At 45.0% G+C, this 20,561-nt stretch overlaps 1 protein-coding gene across 1 annotated transcript in view; it reads left to right on the top strand.

The window, feature by feature from the left end:
* Window positions 1–20,561, top strand: part of CELSR1 (cadherin EGF LAG seven-pass G-type receptor 1) — a 175,462-nt gene that overhangs the window by 90,900 nt on the left and 64,001 nt on the right. Inside the window, exons 3-5 of the mRNA XM_087764364.1 lie at window positions 3,399–3,621; window positions 7,885–8,000; window positions 11,036–11,124. Of these exons, the coding sequence (XP_087620490.1) occupies window positions 3,399–3,621; window positions 7,885–8,000; window positions 11,036–11,124 (428 nt within the window). The remainder of the gene's footprint in view (window positions 1–3,398; window positions 3,622–7,884; window positions 8,001–11,035; window positions 11,125–20,561) is intronic.

The following is a 20,561-nucleotide window of genomic DNA, read 5'->3' as shown; positions in this document are numbered from 1 at the left end:
CCAGCCAGCAACTAGCCCATCCTTCAAGTCCATGCAGGCTTCAGTTCAAATTTTGAGGGCACTTTTCAGGCCGTGCCTCAAAGCTCCCGCGGGGCAGTGCTGTGGGAAGGCAGTGTGTCCGGGATGACGTGGCCGCCCTTGGCAGTGACAAACCCAAGAGCCACACAGAGGTGTGTTGTGTGGCCAAAAGGGGTTAGGTGCTCCTGATCAAAGCCCTGCTTCGAATACTTGCTCAGATGGCTACTTCATAAAGCCAAATATGCCATGTTTCTAAATAATATCAGGCACTTTTTTTACTTTTGGAAAAAAGGGTCAAGTTTCTTGGTAGACCTTTATGCCTTGAAGCACAGTGATGTCTTGGAGTTACTGTAGAGATTTCAAAGCCACTACTTTAATATATTTTGGTAAATATACATCAAATATGAAAATTCAACATCAAAGGATATGCATCAAATGCAGTTCTCATTTACATTGCAGACTAAAGAGGATTCAGAATAATTTTAGTAACTGGGACATCCATAATGCTACTGCTGAATGAATATAGGACAAAGGATCTTATTTAAAGTTGAACTACATTCTTTTAAATTACTTCTTTAAGCATCATAATGAAAAGCAGTAATAAACATAATTCAATAGAACTTTTCTGTAAGCATTCTTTTCTCTTAAATAGTTTTATGCCTGTATAGGTATCTAAACAAATGGTCTATACATTCTTGTTATATCACAGAATTAATACAGATCCATCAATGACTTCCAGCTTAGGCTTTTGTATTTTGCCTCCATATTGCCATGGCATTTCTACAGCGTGCTACAGTGCCAGGAATCTCTCCTTTTAGCTCACTCCTTTTTCTCCCTGTGTATTCAAGCCTGTGTGTTATTTGCTTTTGCCAAATATATCATTCTGTTTTCAGAAAGCCCTGAAGATTACATTCCCCTCTGAGTTGGAGAGTTATTTCACAAAATATTCTACTACTTTTTTTAAAGCAACAAACCTGTGTTTAGTCGTTCTATAGGAATTGTGGTTTTCCAGCTTTTTGAGAGTTTTGGTACACAAGATGTGTGTGTGTGTTAAGGGGGATTGGCTGTGCTTATGCAGCGGATCATCAAGAATTGCTTTCTGTAGTGTCCTCTTAGAGCATCTGATGTGTGTGTGTGCTTTGTTTGGCATATCCAATACACTGAGAGAATTTTCTGTCTTGGATCCAATTTCTCCCAAAAGAAACACATTGTAGAGCATTTCAAAGTATCAAGGAGGGTGTATTCACATAATCTTGTCTGATACTTCCCTTCCTCACAGTTAATAAATGGAAACAGGAAGATATTTATCAAGTGGTTTTCACAGCATTTCATTTTAGTATGTTGAAGTGAGAATATAGGAACATTGGTGCTGAATCAGAAAAGCTCTAAGCATAGGCTTGGAGTTGAATTCTCAGCTATATGATTTATTACTTCAGAGGTTTTGGCTTGCACTCCCTGTAGGATGATGGGAAAGATTCATTTCATAATTTGTTAACTGTGAGAATGTGAGAATTATTATTATAGAGAGATGTGTTCAACTCGCCTGTGCTTTGCATTACATCCTTTTTACATATACTGAAACACCCCAGTATATTGCTCACCAGGAGATACCCACAAATGTGCTCGTTGGGGCAGTTGTACAACGGCTCTGCTTGTCGTGGGGAGCATGGAGCGGGACCGGAGGTCTGTCCTCTGGAGCTGAGCCCACCTGGTTGGGGCGTGCATTTAGCTGACTGCGTGATCACAGCACTCCTGTGTTTGCTCCTGCATTCTGCCAGCGTACATCGTACCTGCCTGAAAGGCACGTGATATTGATGCGAGAGGAGAAAGGCAGCAAAGCTGGAGAGCCAAAGCGGCTGGGCTGCCCACCTCACCTTGTCTCAGAGATCGCTGCCCCTGGGGCAGCGGCTAAACCAGCTGCAAACCATTGCAGTTTACAGCCTGGCATAGAAGAGAGGTGCAGATGCAGGTCTGGATGGGGCAATGCTGCTGGCTGCAGCCTGCCGCCCAGCACAGGAGGCTTTGGCGTGGGAACCTCTGGGAGCAGGGCCGCGGGAGCAGCGACTGGAGCAAAACTTTCCATTTTAATTTGCCTTTGTTTGTGAGTCACTGCCCACAGCTCCTGCTGCTTTTACTTTCCTCCAGGAACGCATTTGCACAGTTTTCACTGTGCTTGAATTAATGTAATTGTATAATCTGGTAGCAAGTAATCATGCAAATATCGAACTGTTGCAAAGGTATTCGTTCCTTCATCTGGCTCTGTTGTGTCGTTTTGCTCTACATTTGTTTCTCAGACATTGTTACTGGATAAAATTCAACTATATATGCCATCTTCAGTTTCTCTGAACAATTTTACATGCAGGATCTGAACACACTTTATATCTCAGGAAGACACATGCCAAAACATAAATGTTAACTAATTAACTCACATAGAGGGTTTAGCTTTCTGTACAATGATTAATTCAGCAGCTGCTTTTGTCTCAACCGCAGATTTTTTAAGTGGATATCCTCTCTACATTATGAGCACAAATTATTGTTATCACGAATTATTTTTTTAAATTGTGATTCACTCTCAGATTTTAGGCAAACGCAGGAAAAATTACAGCGTACATACAAAGCAAGACACCTGATCCTTTAGTCCTTGCATTTAACACATCTTGATACAGACTTTTGAATAGAATAAAGTTGAAGCATTTGGGGGGAAAACAGCTTCAGCAAGCGGTATGCAGAATCCGTAACTCCTGCGGAGAGTTACTGCGCACCTCTCTGAAAGGTTCAGAAAATGACTGTCACCTGCAGGATACATGGGAAAACGTGGAAGCAATACGTATGTCATCGGCATTCTGCTTCTTCTTTCTGCAAACATTCTGCAAGCGTTGTTGTGAGCTCAGCCGTGCCCTGCCGCCTCCATGGGCAGCAAAGTGAAATTCCACTCGAGGCGAAGTGCAAACACTTATCTGTTTACACAATTTCCAACCCATAGTGAAACGTCGGAACAATTTACGCATATTTTGGTTGACAGGGAGCGTGCAAGTTTTTAACTGGTGGTGTTACATCCTCCCATATAGATCTCTCTGTCACCAGCTTTATATTTATCACCGGGTCTGAATCTGAAAACTGGAGCCAACATTGTTGGATATTTGCAAGAGGATTGCTCAGCAAATCATATCACGCACCCCCCTGAAAATTCAGACTTGAAAGACAATGCAGCATCCTTACCCCCCTGCAATTACAGGCCCGTACCTCGATGGCAGAGGGGGTCAGGTGCAGAAGTTTGGAAGCAGCTTAACCTGTATCAGAAACACTTGGGTAGCTGAGTGTCACAGCTTGCTGCTGCGGCGAGGTGTCGCCTTCCCTGACGTCTGCTTCTCCCCTTGCAGGAGAGTACTGCGAGGTGAACGCTCGCTCCGGCCGCTGTGCTCCGGGGGTGTGTAAGAATGGAGGAACCTGCGTGAACCTGCTCATCGGCGGCTTCAAGTGCGAGTGTCCCCCGGGCGAATACGAGCGGCCATACTGCGAGATGACCACCAGGAGCTTCCCACCACAGTCCTTCATCACCTTCAAGGGGCTGCGGCAGCGCTTCCACTTCACCGTCTCCCTCATGTAAGTCCCGGTGGGGAAGGGCTCTGTGGCTGGTGGCTTCTCCACTTGAGCTTGAGGGGTGTTTGTTAAATATTGTCACCAACCAAATTATCTACGTATAGAGGTCACTCTGGGTATTTCTGACAGTGACTCCTGCTAGTGGGGTGCAGTCGTGTTCTTTGAAAGCACTTGGTTTCTGCCCTGCTGAGGATGCTGCTGAGGTGCTCGCTGCCGACCTTCCTCTGCTGCAACGCGGGGCGATGGTGTGGAGCGAGGTGGCACCAGGGCCTCTCTGGCCACCTCTCAGCAGCCCTCAGCCGCAGAGGTGCGAGGCTGGGTGGCGGGTTTGCCGCCTTGCGAGCGCATCAGGTGTTTTTCTAGTTGTGCCTGTGGCCTCATGACTTTCAGGCGCAGGCTGCTAGTTCATGCTGCTTGCTTGGGAGCGCTCTTCCCCTCTCCTCTTTCCCGGCCTTGTGAGAGGACCTGGTCTCCTCGGGCCATGGCTGAGCACAGGCTGGTCCTCCTCAGGTCCTTGCTGTCTGCTGGGTCCCAGCCTTGGGCTTGGGACAACCCCAAATCCAAATGTCCCAGCTCCTCGCCTCGCTCCTCTTGGCCTTCACACCCAGCTTCTGCTTCTGGTCCCATCCCAGCTGCCAGGCACAACCAGCCTCATCCCCATCCCATCTGCCCTGATGTCCCCATGTTGGACAGTCTTCTGGGCTGGCTGTCACTTTTCCCGTGGGGGCACACAGGGAGGTGAGGGGAGCAATGACGGCAGCCACACTGCGTGGACCAGGGCTCTCCTCCCTCAACTCACATATCCCGGGGGAAAAAACCCTCTTCTGGAGAAGACTTTCTTGGGTCAGACACGGGGCTTGCCTGCCATGGAGCCAGAGCTCCAGGTGCACACACACCTCTTCTCTGAGAAGGTGTGGGTTTGCAGCTTTCCCATGGTTTTGCTGGTCAGGATGAACCTTTGGTTCTCCCTCACAGTTGACTGTGAGTAAATAGCACAAAATGTGTTAGCCCCGAACCCAAAGGGCAAGGCCGTGGATTTGTTGATAGGTACAACAGCCACAATGACAGACGTGTTTGTGCATCTGTCCAGAGAAAGTGCTCGGGGGGGACACCACCAGGCACACGTCCCATCCAGCACCCAGCAGTTACCTGGTGTTTTACATCTGTCAGGAGCCAGGCAGCTTCTGTGTGTTTTATCCTTCATCTGCCTTAATCCTAAGGTCTGAAATTTTATGGAATCTGGACATTTTGGTTAAATCAGAAAGCGCAGGCATGGTTTCCATGCAAGTCGAGGCAAGGAAGAGTTGTGTCTGTGAAGATCATTTTAGAGCATCAGATCTAAGTACATGGAAAGCTGAGGAGCAAAAGGCTCTGTTGGACTTGTCAGACCTACAGTGAGTGCAAACAAGGGAGCAGCCTGGGCTGGCTGCCAGCATAAATTCCCTGCACTACCCTTGGCTTGTCCCTGCAGCCACGCGGTGTCATTTTTCAGGCTTTCAGGAAGAGATCTTTGACGTGTAGGGTGCTCAAGTTAAAGTGACTCAAATGCTCTGTGTAGGGGTTATTGAGAAATGGTAAACTACTGTAGCAAGGTAGTGCTTACAGCAGGGTTTCTCCACTGTCTTTAAAACCAAGATGGCATATTTAGTCATGAGCTAAACACTCTTCAGTCCACTCAGTGTGATTATAAAAATTCTAGACCATCATGGGGTTCATCCCAGGCTGTCTGGGATAACGACACATTTAACTTTTCATACCTGAAGTTCACTTTTATTTACACTTGTTATTTCTTTGTCTTTTATTGTCCTTCAGTGCAGGTGGAAAACATTATGTGAAGATAAGCAAGAATTAGCAGTTTGACTAGACAGTGATTTGCCATTACATATTTTGTGATTTGGGAGCACTCATAAAATCCCAGGGTGTCTAGCTTCCCTCTGCGTCAAGTGACTCATGACCCACTCCTGGCAAAGAGCAGGATGTTTGCATTGTTCAGCCTCATAACAAAAATGTGATTTTTTTAAAAAAAAGTATTCCGGGTACTGACCAGGCATGTCTTTCTGCTCCCAACATTATGCATCTTCCTTGCTTCCTTGCAACACTTGCTACTCCTTCACTCCAAGAGACACTGTCAGTGGAGGGGTTTTTCTCACTATTTATTCAAAATTCTCTGAGAAAGTGTCTTTTGTTTCCTATGTCCTGAGATTAAAAATATCCCTTCTATTAAAAAATAGATTTTTTTTCCCCTGCTGGTGATAACCAGACAACTTCAAAGCAGTAGTGCTTTAACTATTAGTATGATACAAAAGATGCTTTTGACTAGTGGCAAGGAATGGAACTGGGCACACACTGAGTAAAGAAATATAAAAAATAGCTTAATAATTTAATAGTTTAATAATTAAAATGATGGTAGAGAATTGTAACCATAACAGAAAAATATATTCAAACAGAACTAAGGTTCCTGTTGTTGCTGATCAAACTAAGTCCTTCTGCCCACTAAAGCGGTGTCACTCATATTATTCTCATTGCTTTTGCTCATGTATGTTCTGGATAGATAGATCCGATCAAAAGAGTTTTGAAGAAGCAGTTATGGACTGAAAAATGCAGTCTTGGGAAATGCTTTAGAGGAACTGTATTCCTTTGGATGAAATGTTTGATAGTGAAAAGTGAAAACCAGATCGGTGTTTTGATAATATTGAAATATTTCAATGGTATTGCCTTAATTCATTTAGTTTGCCTTTTACTTCTATAATATTATTTTATATTATGTTAAACAAATTTAGAAATAAAGATATATTTTAGAACTGATTAAAAGTAATCAAATCAATAGTATAATATTTTGATGGACTATAATGGATATTCTTTGGAGTTTCTATTTTATTGGAAATGTCAAAATTTTTACTTCTTTTTTTTTTTTGATCCAGAACATTTCATTCTCCTTCAAAAATGTTAAAAAATGTATGGAATAAAACCTGCCATTTCCATGTAGCTCGAATTCAGGCTCCTGGTTCTGAAAGGTCTCTACTCGCTGTGATCCACAACATACATATGTCTGACAAACAATTTTTGTTAAATAATATTCTTTGGTTTTGAAATTTTTTATTTCAAATACCAGACCTTGATGTTCTAAAATACTGCTTCTTTCACATTCTCTGAATGCAGATTTTGTTGCGTTCATTGCATGAGAGTCTTGCTAGTAGATGTGAAATGACAGGCACAAGAATCATTTCTTCTGTCCGTGGAAGGCAGTATTCACTAGTTGTGTTCAGCTTTTGATTCATTTGTAGGAAAAGTGGGTTAATTTAAATCAGGCATATTTCCTGAATTTCAAGATTCAAATCGAACTACAATGCCATTTGGAAACACAAGAAATTCCCATGGTTTCTTTCTCTCTCTCTTTCTCTCTTTATATAATATTAATCTTTGTAAAAATTTTTATGTAAGGTGTAATAAATTTTTTGCATTTCTAAGTAGATGAAAGCTGTGTGTAAATCCCCAAAGATAACAGGATTCAATTAAAAATTATAAAATACACACAACACGCAGAAATTTGCAAAAAAAAGTTCTGTGCTGACAAAAAAACACCGGCTTTTTTAAAAGCGGGGTTGCCTCTTTTTCTGCAGGAAAGGTGTGATACATCCCATACTAGAAGCACAAGAAAAATAAAACCAAAAAACACCCATTGGCACTGATTTAGTGGAATCATTTAAGTGTTTATTTTCCTTCCTCCAATTGACTGACCTGTTGATTGATGAACCCTGATTGTCTACACGGCATTATTAAAGTAACTCTTATCTTTCTTTCCCCCTTGCCTCCCCATCAGGTCTTTTTCATCAGTTGATGACTCTCCTTGTACCCTGTAGCATTTAGACAGCAAGCAGGCAGCAAGTATTCCCCCTTTGATGTGAAAATGCTTTCTAGCTTTCGGACTGTTTGCAAAGTGTAGTAAGTGCTACTGTTTGGCGAGTGTCAGATACTCGTGCTGCATCATGTGTCTGCCTAATTTTACCCTTTGTGAGGGTCAGCATCCGCAGCAGATCTCTGCAGAGCAGATTTCTGTAATTTCCATCTTACTTGCCTCTGTTGATTGGGAAAGAACAGATTTGTCCTGCGGCTGACTCCTCAATTTTATAATTTTCTGTCTGAAGAAAGATTCAAAGGCTTGCTTTTCTGCTAAATATAATGCCATCTTTCTTCTGGGCAACTTGACCATCAGCCCTTAATTCGTAAGCCATTAAGCATGAACAACCGCTTCTCTCTGTGTTCTAGGTTTGCAACCAGGGAGAGGAATGCTCTCCTCCTCTACAACGGGCGTTTTAACGAGAAGCACGACTTCATTGCCTTGGAGATCATCGAGGAGCAGATCCAGCTCACATTCTCTGCAGGTGAGGTGTTGCTCAAGTCGAGTGTTTCTGCTTACAGTCAGGAGATCTTCTCAACTCGTTTGGAAACGCACTTCAATGATTTTATACAGCTATTTGCTGCCTCGTTAATTGGGTAACCTGCTGACATTGTACAGTGAACAACTGACGCTGGGCGTTGCAAAGTACTCCAGATTGTAGCGGTTTGTGGTGGTAACACTCGGTGTCATAGGCAGGAGCTTGTCAACATATCAGTTATAATAGCCAGAGTTTATGACTACTGTAAAAGATTGTCACTAGCCTGAAAGTTGGCCTCCAAGCCAATGTTTGCTTAAACGAGACTTCATTTTATCATGCTGTGATAAACGTCATGTGTTTATGCGGTTTTACACTACAGCATCAGTGAAACTAGGTGCGTAAATGTTATCTAAAAAATGCATGCAAGCCAAAGGAAAAGCTAGCAGACAGGTGAAAACTACCTGCCGTTTGTTAGGGACTGGTGAGGAGCAATGCTGTCACTGGATTCCACTGCTGCACAGTAGAAGCATGTCCCCTTGGAAGAAGCTGTAACCCACAAGGAACTTAGGAGAACTAAGCTGCCCACTCATTGCTATGGTGGGCTAGGAAACAAGAAACAGAGGCTTTGGCGTTTGCTTGCTTTCTGCGCTAGGACAAAGCCGGTTTCTTTTGGTGCTCGTGGGAGCAGAGAGAGCGGAAGGCAAGTGAAGCTCAGGGTGGCATGTATCCCTGCCACCGTGGCCTTCTTCCAGAGGAGAGATTTCCTCCTGGCAGTGCCAAAGTTCTTCCTGACAAAAGTGTGATCAGAACAAACCCTGACCATTCCAGCCTTAGCAGAGGAGTGTCTCCTGAGTTAAGTAAAGTTTCATCCAAAAACTCATGCCCAGCTGTGCTAATTTCCATGACAGGGGTAGCAGGTGAAGCTGTTAGCACGCAGCTGTACAGCGTGGTTGAAGCACGTTGAAGCCACCAGGAATCACACACTGGATTTCAGCAGGCTTGCTGAGGCTTTTGGTGGACCTCTTGATGGACCACTTGCATTCCTGCTTCAGCCCAGGAGCAGGTCTGTGGGTTCGGTGGGAAGGCTTTGGTGGCTTTACTAAATCTCAGCAGGGCAGACAACCTCTAGTTATCACAGGTTTAGGGGATGTTTTCCATTGGGACAGAAACAAGTATCTGGAAAGGGCTGTTGTCATGTAGGTCAAGTGGGGTTACGTGTAGGTCAAGTGAGATGTTTGTACCTTTGTACTGGGCACGTAACTCAGGAAATAATCCTGTTATTTCCCATTCTCCATATTCAGGATAGACATGCAGGCTCTAGTCAGCTCTTCCTTTATTTTTGTGAAGAGTGAGACATTGCAAGTAGTAAAGCAGCAGAAGCAGAGGCGCAACACACAGCGGTGTTGCACACTCATCGCCAGTGATGGTTGCTGCCCTCAGACCACATGGTAAATCCTATGTGACCCCATCGATTTACCAGCGATGCTTAAGTGCATATCTAGGCCCTTTGAGTTGAAGATATCTGGTTTCATTTCCCCTTTATTACCTCAAAGTTGTCCAAATTAGATTTTAAGGCAGGCTTTTGAATGGGTTATTGTAATGAAATAACATGCTGCAGTTGGAGAGATGTGCTTTCTTCTGTAGCTCTGCTCCGCCTGTCTAAACTTGAATCAAATTGCTCGGAAGGCACCCTGAGGATGAATGAGAAAAAAAAATTCTACTTGCACTTATATGCATTTAAATGTGAAGGAACTCCTTTAAAATACATGAAACTAAATTTAGATTTGCACTACTGCACCTGAGAGCAGGTCTGGTCCTGTATATTGCAAATGGTATTTTCTTTGGAAGGAGAATGGTTTATGTTTTATAGTTTTAAGTGGCTTTTTACGAACAGTACAAGTATTGGACATCTGATCTGACTGTTTTACCTGTCGCAACAACTTTTTCACAGAAAGCAAAGCAAAAGGATTGGAGACAGGTGATCTTCCTTTTGCAGAAGCTTGCTAGCTGTATAAGAAGCCCAATTTTTACCACAGATTTTTTATCACTAAATGATAAAAAACATCACAGCAAGATGTCAAACATGCTAAGCTGAAATCTGTATTGTTTAAATAACAGAAGTATATCGGATGGGAGTTAAAGGAGAGTAGGGGACACAGGAATAATACTCCACACAGGGTAAAGTATTTGTTGCAAATAGAAAGTACATTTTAAGCTCAACAGTACTGTGAACTTATGGGAGGGAGTTATTTTTCCTGTGGTTTATTATGCAGAGTTTTCCAACTGTTAAAAAAAAACAAAGAAAGAGAAAAAAAAAAGTCGAAACCTAGCAATCCTTTCTCCATGCTAGGACTTTTATGTACTTTCAACACGAATGTTTATTTTGCTGCTACCTCAGAACAGATATGCCTGGTTACTGAGCTGGTTCTGCTGACTCAGACCTGACTTAAAAGCTTCAGCTTTCCAGTTGCAATGGCAAGGACTTGCTTTCAAATTTATATACTGAAAGGCTGCCAATAATTTCATTAATCACTGGTAAAATTTTGCTGGGACCAAGGTTACCATCCATGGGTTTTATACTAGAGTACTTTTGGATTTCACTTTCTCAGCTCTGATGAGGAGTGGGCTTCCCTTCCCTGATAAAATACCCCAGCATGATACTCATCATATTAAAAAAAATCTCTAAGTGCTGCTTTTGGCAGAAATGCAGAAAAATTAATGTAAATTTTTTCCTCATTTGACCACTTCAGCAATAGTTGTATCCACCCAATGCATCTGCTACCGCGCTCTGCAGAAGCATAATAAAAAATAACGTAATTCGCCCAAATGTGGCAGAAGCTATTTTTATATTTGTGCACCAAAATAATTCCATGAAACTGGGGATATTTACTCTCTCACAGGACAAAACCCCAAATTCCTCCATAATGAAGTAAGACGGCTGCATCCTGTGCCCGATGAGGGTCTTTCCGTGTTTTGGTTTGGTGCAGAGCAGAGTTTGCAGTGATGTTGACCAATTTTTTCCCTTCTGCCTGCCGTTGCAGGGGAGACAACCACTACAGTGGCACCGTTCGTTCCCGGAGGGGTCAGCGATGGGCAGTGGCACTCGGTCCAGGTGCAGTACTACAATAAGGTAAGACTAATTGTGTTGGTGATAAGCCTGTTATTTGTAAAGTAATAGAGGTGTGGTTCACTTAGCTCTGACCTGATGTGTGCAGGTGACCTGAATTTTATTTATTTAACCAGGCACATTGCTACAACTCTGCACAAATGGTGCTGGTCTGGCTCACCTTGCCTGGTACAAAAATTTCCTCTGAGGGCTTTTGAGTTTTGTCTCAGGAAGGCAAAATCAGACCTAGTACGTCCTTTTCAGAAGTACTACCAGGGAAACCTTCAGGTAGTTGGAACTATTTTAGTTTTCAGTTCTTTAAACCCTTACAAGTGTCAGTATATCTAAAACAACTGATTCACTGATTTGGATCTTTTTAAAGAATTGTGCACTGCAGAAGCCTTAAATGTAGTAACTACAAACCACTAGTGCAGAATTTTCTGAAGCAAAGCAAATTCTTCCCTATGACTGTCTTTTGTGTAAAACAACTAGTTTAGCTAGTGCAAGCGTCTCTGGTTTGGAAAATTCGGTTATTAAATGGTTGACACTTTTCAGTAATTGAGGACTATCTTACTAAATCATTTTTTTGTCTCCTGTATAAAAAGATACGCATGAGAAATGCAAAAAGCGTCATTGCGCGCAGTTCATGGCACTCAGAGGTGGGCTCCGGGGTCCCTGTCCCACAGCGGCGCCCTTGGTAGCTGTCAGGAGCAGGTTCACTTTGACTGAACCAAAGGCGGGGGCTTTGTGCAAACCAGCCGTTCCGTGATGAGCCAAAAAGTGGGCTCTTAGGGTGTACGGTGTCACTGTTTACAGATAGATGTCAGAGCTCTTCTATAATCTATAACAAAAATTAGAGAATTCATTTAGTTACTGAGAAGCGTTGCTTTTAAGTCTGACATGATAGCATTATGGGGGATCGCGTGAGGAAATAGAGGAGCATTGTTGGCTGTTAAAAAGGAAACAGGATACTGGTGTAGGAAGCTGAATGGAAGATGAAGGATTAATATGATCAGCAAGGTCTTTATTTCCCAGCTCTGCATCCTTTCATCACAGTTTGTGTGGCAGTTTGAATGGGAGGATTAAAATTTTCTTTGGACTCCTAGATAGGGTCTCCTAGCCTAAGGATATTTTATTGAGGAAATAAAAACCTTTTTTATTACTTATTCTATATTAAAAAATAAATTTTTAAAACTTACTTTATAAGTTTTGTTCTCGATATACTCTATACTATCCGGAGCACAGAGAAATAAAAGTGAAACTTGGTCTGCTGCCATGCGTGCATCTGTGGACACTGCAAGGCTCTTCCTTACAAACTGCAACATGCCATGTTTCCGTAGTCTGCATATTTCTTAGTGAATCACTTTAGCAGAGTAAACGGCACTTGCTGAGGCAGCGGAGGGACACTCCAGCTTTCAAGCGCTTCAGTAAATGAGGAGGGGAGGGCACAGCCATGGGGACAGCCGCTGCAGCAGCTCACTGAAGTGCTGCTGAGCAGATAAGGGGCCCGGGCAGCCCCAGGACACTCTTTAAAAGGCAAAGAGATCTGACACGGATGTTAAAAATAAACCCCTGCCTCATTTTCAGGGCTTACTGCTGTTCAAGCAGACTGTTAGGTGAGCCATGTTAGCAGGTGGTGTTTTCCTATCGTTAACACATGCTCCCTGTCATCGTTTTCTTCTTCTGCCCCAGTTTTTCGAAGGGGAACGAGCCAGTCCCCACTGCACGGGAGGAAACTCACAGGAGAGAGGGAGAGCAGAGGGGCCGTGCCAGGAAACACCACTGACATCATTACCTTTGCACTCACATGACGTAAAAATGATGAAAAGCAAGGTCACTGTGTGGAGAGCAGCGCGTTGCCCTTTGCTGTCCATGTTAGAGACCGAGGTCATCACCTTCCCCTTAGCAGTATTTATTCCAGAATGGTTAAATTTGGGCTGGCAGAGGGGAGCTCACAATATTGAGTAAATGGCACAACTAGGATATGCTAACCTATATGTATTCAGTGTGCTCTCAGGACTTTCCAGCATGTCTGAGAATTGCGCATGTTGCGCCAGCTCTCCAGTAGTGAAAGAAGGAGCAGGTGCTGCGGGACAGCGGCAGCCGGAGGCAGCTCTGCAGGTCTGCTCGCCGGGCTGCCCACCGCGCCCTGCAGCAGGGTTAAGCCTTCGCCTCGGCTGGTATTTGTTTGTAAAGCAGTTCCTTGGCTACTTCATGTTTTAACAAAGCTGGAAGAAAAATCCCTGTGAGGAGGTTGAAAAGACAGAGATAATTCAGGGATTTGGATTGTGCCAAGATAAATGGGATGCTGTGTCTAAACTTGACTCAGCTAAGACGTGTTTGAATAACAGAGGACCCAAAACTCAAGAGTTTGCTTAAATTATGCACTCATGTTATTTTGCAGGTATTGCATCCTTCCGCTCTTTCCACAATCCTTCCGCACAGTGTCAGGTCCTCATCCCGTCACTACTTCAGCCCCTTTTCTCCGCTCAGATGCCACGCAGCCTCCCTGAGCAGGCACAGCTCCCCTGAGCCGACTGCCTCCTCCCTGCCTCCAGCTCATGTTTGACCCCCACCTCCAGCCCCTTCTGGACTCCCCTCCCTCCCTCTGCCCTCCGGCTCGCTCGGGCGTTTTGCAGCAGCACCCTGTCCCTGGCTGCGGGGTACAGGGGCTGCCTCTGCCAGCGTCCCCACAGGGCTCCTTGCCCCTTCTGTTCCGCTCCTTGCCCAGGGAGCTTCTGGTCTTTGCTCCTTTTCGGACATCTCTTCCCAATGCTCTCCATGGGAAACGCGTAACCCGTCGTCCCAGATACCCATAGAGATCCATTTTATTCATTTGTCCGTGTCCCACATTAAAAAACCCTTAAAGAGGTGTTTATACCTGCTCTTTCTTATCCCTCACTCGTGTTGAGTTTCATCTCCCTCCCTCTGCCTTTTGCTCTCTCAGCAGGTTTTCTTTATTTAATGGATAGGATCACTTTTGCCTATCCATTCAGCAGTCCCTTCCTGTGTCGCCTCTGTGCTTTTTTTGCAAAGTGAAACCCATACAGGCATTTCAAACTATTTTTATTATTCACACTTCTACATCTGAGTGCTGCCAGGCTGCTCATCCTGCTACTGGGGTCATTACAGCTGTGCCTGTCCTCTTCCTACCCACCTCTGTGCCCTCGGGCAGTGACGGGCTTCTTCGAGCTGGACCCTTTCCCCCTGCCTTGGAAATGTGAGCCATGTCGTGGTGCAGGTTCAAATAAACAGCAATTCAGAAATTTCCTGTTGTGCTCACAGCCAGCGTTTGGGGTCAGGCACTCTTAGCTTCATCCTTCTTTCCCAGTTCCTTTTTTTGTTAAGCTTCTTTAAAGTATCTTTTTAAAAACTAAGCTAGAAACTGTTCAAGTTATTTCCTTCTTTCTGCATTTGTACAGTATCTAGCAAGAAAAAAAAAGGGGATTGGTCTTTGGAGCTTTCAGATAATGCTGTAATTCACATAAGGATTATTAGATTTCATCACAGCTGAGGTTAGTTTTTCATTTTTAGTTTTTGAGGAGAATGACTAACGGCTTTGATATATAATCTAAATCACTTCAGTCCAAAGCAAATTTTCATAGATGAGTTTTCACAGCTCTGAAAGCTGTTCCTGCAATCTGAGTTGGTCATGGCCAGATACGAGCAAAGGTTGAGTGGTTTTTGGCACCTGCAGCTCTGTGGATGATACTTGGCTGAGCGTCACTGGAATTTGGACTCCAGGAGTGGGTGACTTGGATGTGGGGGGTGACTCTGGTGGGAAACCTCTGCAGCAGCTATTTCCTTACCGCAGCACGCAGTTCTGCGGCATCCTGCTGATGCTGCCACCCTGCGCAAAGTCAGTTTGGTAATAACGATAATGAAATAAGTAAGTGAGGAAGTGACTCCAGTAAATTATTTTCTGTACTCAGCTCAGAAGCGATGTGATTGGTAATATTTATCTTTAGTGCTGTTGAAAAATGTTGTTTTATAATTAACTCCTTATCATGAGGGTCCCCTGCCACTTAGGGACAAACACTGGAACATCATTGGCAAGAGGTGAGTCCAGAGCCAGCTTTGCGCCACTGTGTTTGCAGAGAAGCATCAAACCAGTTCTCTATCAGCTCAAGTATTTGATGCTTTCTTACAAATCCTAGTATGTACAGGCACTGTAAAACACTGCAGTAATGAAAGAGGTTGTATCAGAGGAGGAAGGGAAGCAATGTCATTTCATTTACCGTGTAGTGATGGAATTGGATGCTTCCCCCCTGGTAACAGTTGACACACTTGCTTTCAGTGGATGTGCCTAAGGGAAGCACATGGATGTTGTACTAAGGAAGTGTTGGCTCTGTATTGAACTTCTGGAAGACAAAACACCAAGGGGAAGGAATTAGTAGCTATAAGAGAGAAGTGAACTAGGAGTGTTTTATAACCATTCTCTTGTTTCAGTTGTATATTAAAAGTCTTGTCAGCTATACAGTAGCAAGGTGTCAGTTTACCTGTTAGCAGTGTTACTTGCTGTTATAGATGTTTGCTGACAGCGGGGGGAAGGCACGGAGGAAAGCTACTCGCTGACTCTGTTAGCTCAAACACATTACCTTCTGGGATCCTGATCTCGCAGCCATTAAAATCAATGAGAGGTATTAAATTAAAGGTGACCTGCATGTGACCTGCTTTCTCAAGAGGTTTATATATTGATAAGAAATTCAGAAGAAATGGAATTTTTTATTATTTTGGAAGGAAAGGTGGGAGAAGGGGGAAGATTTCAGCCTGCCAAATAAAACTGATGAAAAATAGCAGAAGCAACCTGCTGCTTGTTGACAGGATAGCTGGCGTAAGGGGCAGCGGCAATGTGAGCTGCCCTCTTTGCCTTGGTAATGTGCTTCCTTTCCACATGATGAGAGTGCAGTCAGTCTCTGATAGAGTTTGGTCCTTATCCTTTGGCTCTCCTAAGCCTGCCAGCATGAGTGACAGTCAGTAGGTTTAGCTGTGCTGATATTTGTTGGGAATAGGAGCAAAACCACCAGGATGCTTGATGGTAACGATGCTCAGTATCGATAATATCACATGAACTATCCGGCATTCATTGCACCTGCAGGATCATGTATGATTGTAGGCAGTGCTTGGGACAGGAGATTTTAATGAGCCCAGTAGTGGGTGGTGTTTTTAATTAAGTGAAAACTTCAAGCCACTCTCTCAAACTTCTGACAGAAACACAATTTTGTTCAGAATTTGAGCTATACCATCAAATTTATGTTAATGTTTTACCTGATTCATTACCTCAGGGTGGAATTCATCATTTGGCACAAGATAAAAATGTTTTTTGTATGGACATGTTCCTTTAATTAGAAAGGGCATATGCAAGTATATTTATATACTGTGTATCTTATATGTTACTTATACATATATGACATCAAAGTCACTTAAGGACGTTACTGTTCTGTTGGCAGAAGCTCCTTCTACATCTGTTTAAGGGAGCACAGGGTAATTTTACCTAAATGACAGAATACCTGAGAAGAGCAGAGAGAAACATGCTATCCCTGGTGTGCAGTACAGTAATTCTGGGGGGTGGGATGAACAAATCCCCAAATGACTCACAAAAGTCACGACTGTAAGGCCAGGCAGTGTGTGTGCGTGGGATCCTCTTCCATGGTCAGGAGGTGTAAAATGATGGGTGCCTCGGGGGGTATCTCAGCTGTACTGGTCACTTGAGCCTGCAGGCTCCTGGGATGAGATATTCAAGACAAACATTACCCTTTTTCCATAACTGAGCTAAGGTTTCTTCTCATATTTGATAATCGATAGTAAGCTGCCATTCTTTTACTCCTTCCTTGCATTTCTTTAGACCGAAGAGTGCCGTGGGTGTTGTTTCACATGCTTGACTGTCTTAGGAGTAGCCCACCCTTTCACAGCGGTTGTAGTTAGCAGTTACCTGCTCCTTTCCATCCCTGTGCACTTCCCACCCAGCAGAGCCCAGACCTGTGTTTAGCCTGAAGACAGCCGCCAGAGAAAACAGGCAAATTCTTCAGTTAGAGATAAACTTAAAAGAAATGAGAGCTACTTAGGGCTGATCTTCAGTGCGTTGTGAATTCAAAGCACAGGAGGTGCATTGCTCTAAATCAGACTCAATATGCTTTCAAAAATCGCCTGCCTGTGGTAAGTGATGGTTTCTCTTGAGTTAACTGGCCTTCATCTGGGGCAAGCTGGAGCTTGAGTATCGCCTAAGTCTGAGCTAATGCTGTAGAGATTTAGCTCTCAGCCCACTTGCACACTAGAATTTGCCAGTACCTTTCCTTCCCGGGGAGGATCTATCCCTCACCCACTGGCTGAAAGCTATTTCCAGGTACCAAAACACCCTCTGTTTCGGTGCCAAGACCTGCACTGTAATTGATTTTCCGTACCTTGGGTGCATGCTGCGGCTCTCCCCTTGTGCTTGCTCAGCCAGCAGGCAGTGGGCGGGAGGGCGGCTTTCTCCTTTGCCTGTGGGTTCCTCGGCCGAAGCTGATCCCAAAGGGTTGTTTAACCGTGCTTCTACAACTGTGCTATGGCGCCAGCAGAGCTTACCATTTTGAGTCTGCATCCACAAATCCTCCATACTGTGGATCACAGACTGACCATCCATGCCGGGAAGTGGCGTACCTCTGGGCAAAACCAACCAGCTCTGTATCTGGGGAGACCTCAGGGAGCCCCATTTGCTCCCAGTGCAGTCTGAGTGGCATCTTTCCAGCACTGCTGTGCAGAGTTTGTGTGCCCTCCCTGGCTGCTGGGCTCTGGATGGAGCTGGGGGCAGCTGAGGGTCTTGAGGGCGACGTGGAGTTGGGACTGCTGCCAGCTCAGGTAGGCTTGGGATGAAGCAGCTTGCAACAGAGGAACAGATCCCATCTGCACTTGTCTGGGACTTGGGGAATGAAGTGGAAGGAGGGACAGGGTCAGGGCGGAAAAGACAGGAAGAAAAAAGCAGCCCCAGGCGAGGTCAGGGCTTCATTTGCTGCTGTTCCTGTAGTTAGTCAGGCAATATGTTGGTCAGAAAGAGGAATGTCGTACGGGAGCTCTGTGAATGTAGATGTCTGAAGAGGCATAAATTGAGAGTATACCTATTGGAAGATAATATTTGTCAGTGCTCTTACTGTTAAAATAAAATGAAAACCATCTGCAGGTCTGTTCCAAACCACCCACCCTCACTCCATGCACACTCTCCATCTCAATGTGCAATTTTTGTCATGGCCAAGTGTACTGGTTTTTGCTGGGATAGAGTTAATTTTCTTCATAGTAGCTGGTATGGTGCACATTTTGGATTTGTGACCAAAACAGTGTTTGTAACACAGGGATGTTTTAGCTAATGCTGAGCAGTGCTTACACAGAGTCAAGGCCTTTTCTGCCTCGCACCCCACCCCACCAGCGAGAAGGCTGGGGGTGCACAAGAAGTTGGGAGGGGACACGGCTGGGACAGCTGACCCCAACTGACCAGAGAGATATCCCACACCATATGAGGTTGTGATCAGCAATAAAAGCTGGGGAAGAAGGAGGAAGGGGGCAACATTCAGAGCGATGGCGTTTGTCTCCCCAAGTAACCGTTACACGTGATGGAGCCCTGCTTCCCTGGAGATGGCTGAACACCTGCCTGCCCATGGGAAGTAGTGAAGGAATTCCTTGCTTTGCTTTGATTGCGTGCATGGCTTTCGCTTTACCTATTAAACTGTCTTTATCTCAACCCACAAGTTTTCTCACTCTTACCCTTCTGATTCTCTTCTCCATCCCACTGTGGGGCAGTGAGCCAGCAGCTGTGTGGGGTTTAGCTGCCCACCGAGGTTAAACCGCAACACTAAGCAAGAAATAAGAAGCACTTTACAACAGGCCTGGTGTTTAGTAGCTTCAGCATAAAGACTTTATATAATGGACAGGAGCAAAGGCCTTGAGATAAAAACTGCAACACTTGCCTGGCAAAGTTGGAGATGTAAAGGGAAGGTTGTTGGGTTTGGGGTTTGTTGGGTTTTTTTTGCAGGGGGAGTCCCCATTTTCTAAACGAAGCGAAAAATCAAGCCAGTTTCTTTTCTTGGAAGGCTTTTTTGCACAGGTGCCTTCCAGATCTTCAGTCCAATGGCAGCTTCTGGTCTAGCAAAAGGACAGGGTGGGTAAACGTACAGACGTGACAGAAAGCCCAATGAACCCATTGAGCTCCCAAGGGAGAGGTGGGCGAGGAAGCAGCAGTCTCGCGGGGCAGCTGCAGAGCTGGTGGGAACGGGGAGTACGCAGCGGCCGCAGGGCCCACCAGCAGCTGCGGAGGGGACAGTGCTGCACATTGCAGCAAGGATGGCACGAATTTACCCTGTCCTTCAGCTGATCATGTGGTGAACATAAGCTCTTAGGTTCAGTCTTGTACAACCCCTGCGTTTTCTCATTCTCTTACACACATTATGCTTGCAACTCATTAGCAAATTATCTTTAGGATTATCTTTATAGCAAATCTCTAACATTCATCACTGCCTTTGTTTTACTAGAGTCTCTGTTTTGATTCCGGGAGTCTGTGTCGTGCAATTACCTAGCAGTGGCCAGAGGCAGAGCACTTCTGAAGGACTTAAGGATGTGTACGCAAAGCTTCCCTTTTGAAAACTCAAGTCCACCCCTGTTCTCCCACCCAAGAGCCGGCTGAGACCACATTTCATCCATCCACCAGTCACTGGGGGGGTGACACAGCCGTACCCTAAAAGTCAACACCTACAGGGCTGCATGCTGGTGTGCTTGTGGGCACCTGGAAGCTCGGTGGCCACTTGCATTCCCCTGCCATGGGCAGGCAGAACCTGCCCTTTAATCCAAACCCCTTCCATAAGCACATGCGGCACGGGCAGTCGCAGGCGGTGGGAGTGGTGCTGCTCTGTTGGAGAGGTTAATGTAGCAGTTTGTTTTGAAAAGGGTGGGTTGAAATACAGCAACCTCTGAATGGTCTGCTGCAGAGATGGGTACGAGCCCTGCTGGCTGCAGCACACATGCCCCCACGCCGAGTGCCTGTGAAGCTGACAGATAGGTTATCTCGTTTCCTTCTGAAAACACAGACCCTCTCTGATGATGGCACATTCACCTGTTATGGAAATATAATTATCCTTTATTCAGGGACAATAATTGATCTCGCTCCTTTGCCTCTGGGAAGAAAAAAAGGGAGATACCAACATTTTAGTGAAACTCTGATTGTGACAGCTGTGTCAAAAGACACTGACGACACTGGTTACTGCTTCCTCTCCTATAAAGGGGACTAATTCTCATTAGAAGTGCTGAGTCCGTGGTGCCCTGTCCCCCCAGGACTGCCAGGCGAACAGGAACATCGTGCAGCTGCTCAGCACAGGCTTCCCCATGCCACCCCGCCGCCACGCTGCCTGTGGGGCGGGAGGCTCCCGTTCCAGCACGAAAGCCTTGTTTGCTCAGCTCTCGGTCTCCCTGCCGAGCCTGCCAAGGAGGCTGCCAGCACC

Source organism: Nipponia nippon, unplaced genomic scaffold (genome assembly GCF_047370975.1).
Source record: "Nipponia nippon isolate SJK-2023a ecotype South Korea unplaced genomic scaffold, ASM4737097v1 scaffold_3, whole genome shotgun sequence".
Classification (NCBI taxonomy): Eukaryota; Metazoa; Chordata; class Aves; order Pelecaniformes; family Threskiornithidae; genus Nipponia; species Nipponia nippon.
The sequence above is the reverse complement of the archived record's forward strand: the minus strand, read 5'-3'. Positions and strand labels throughout refer to the sequence as shown.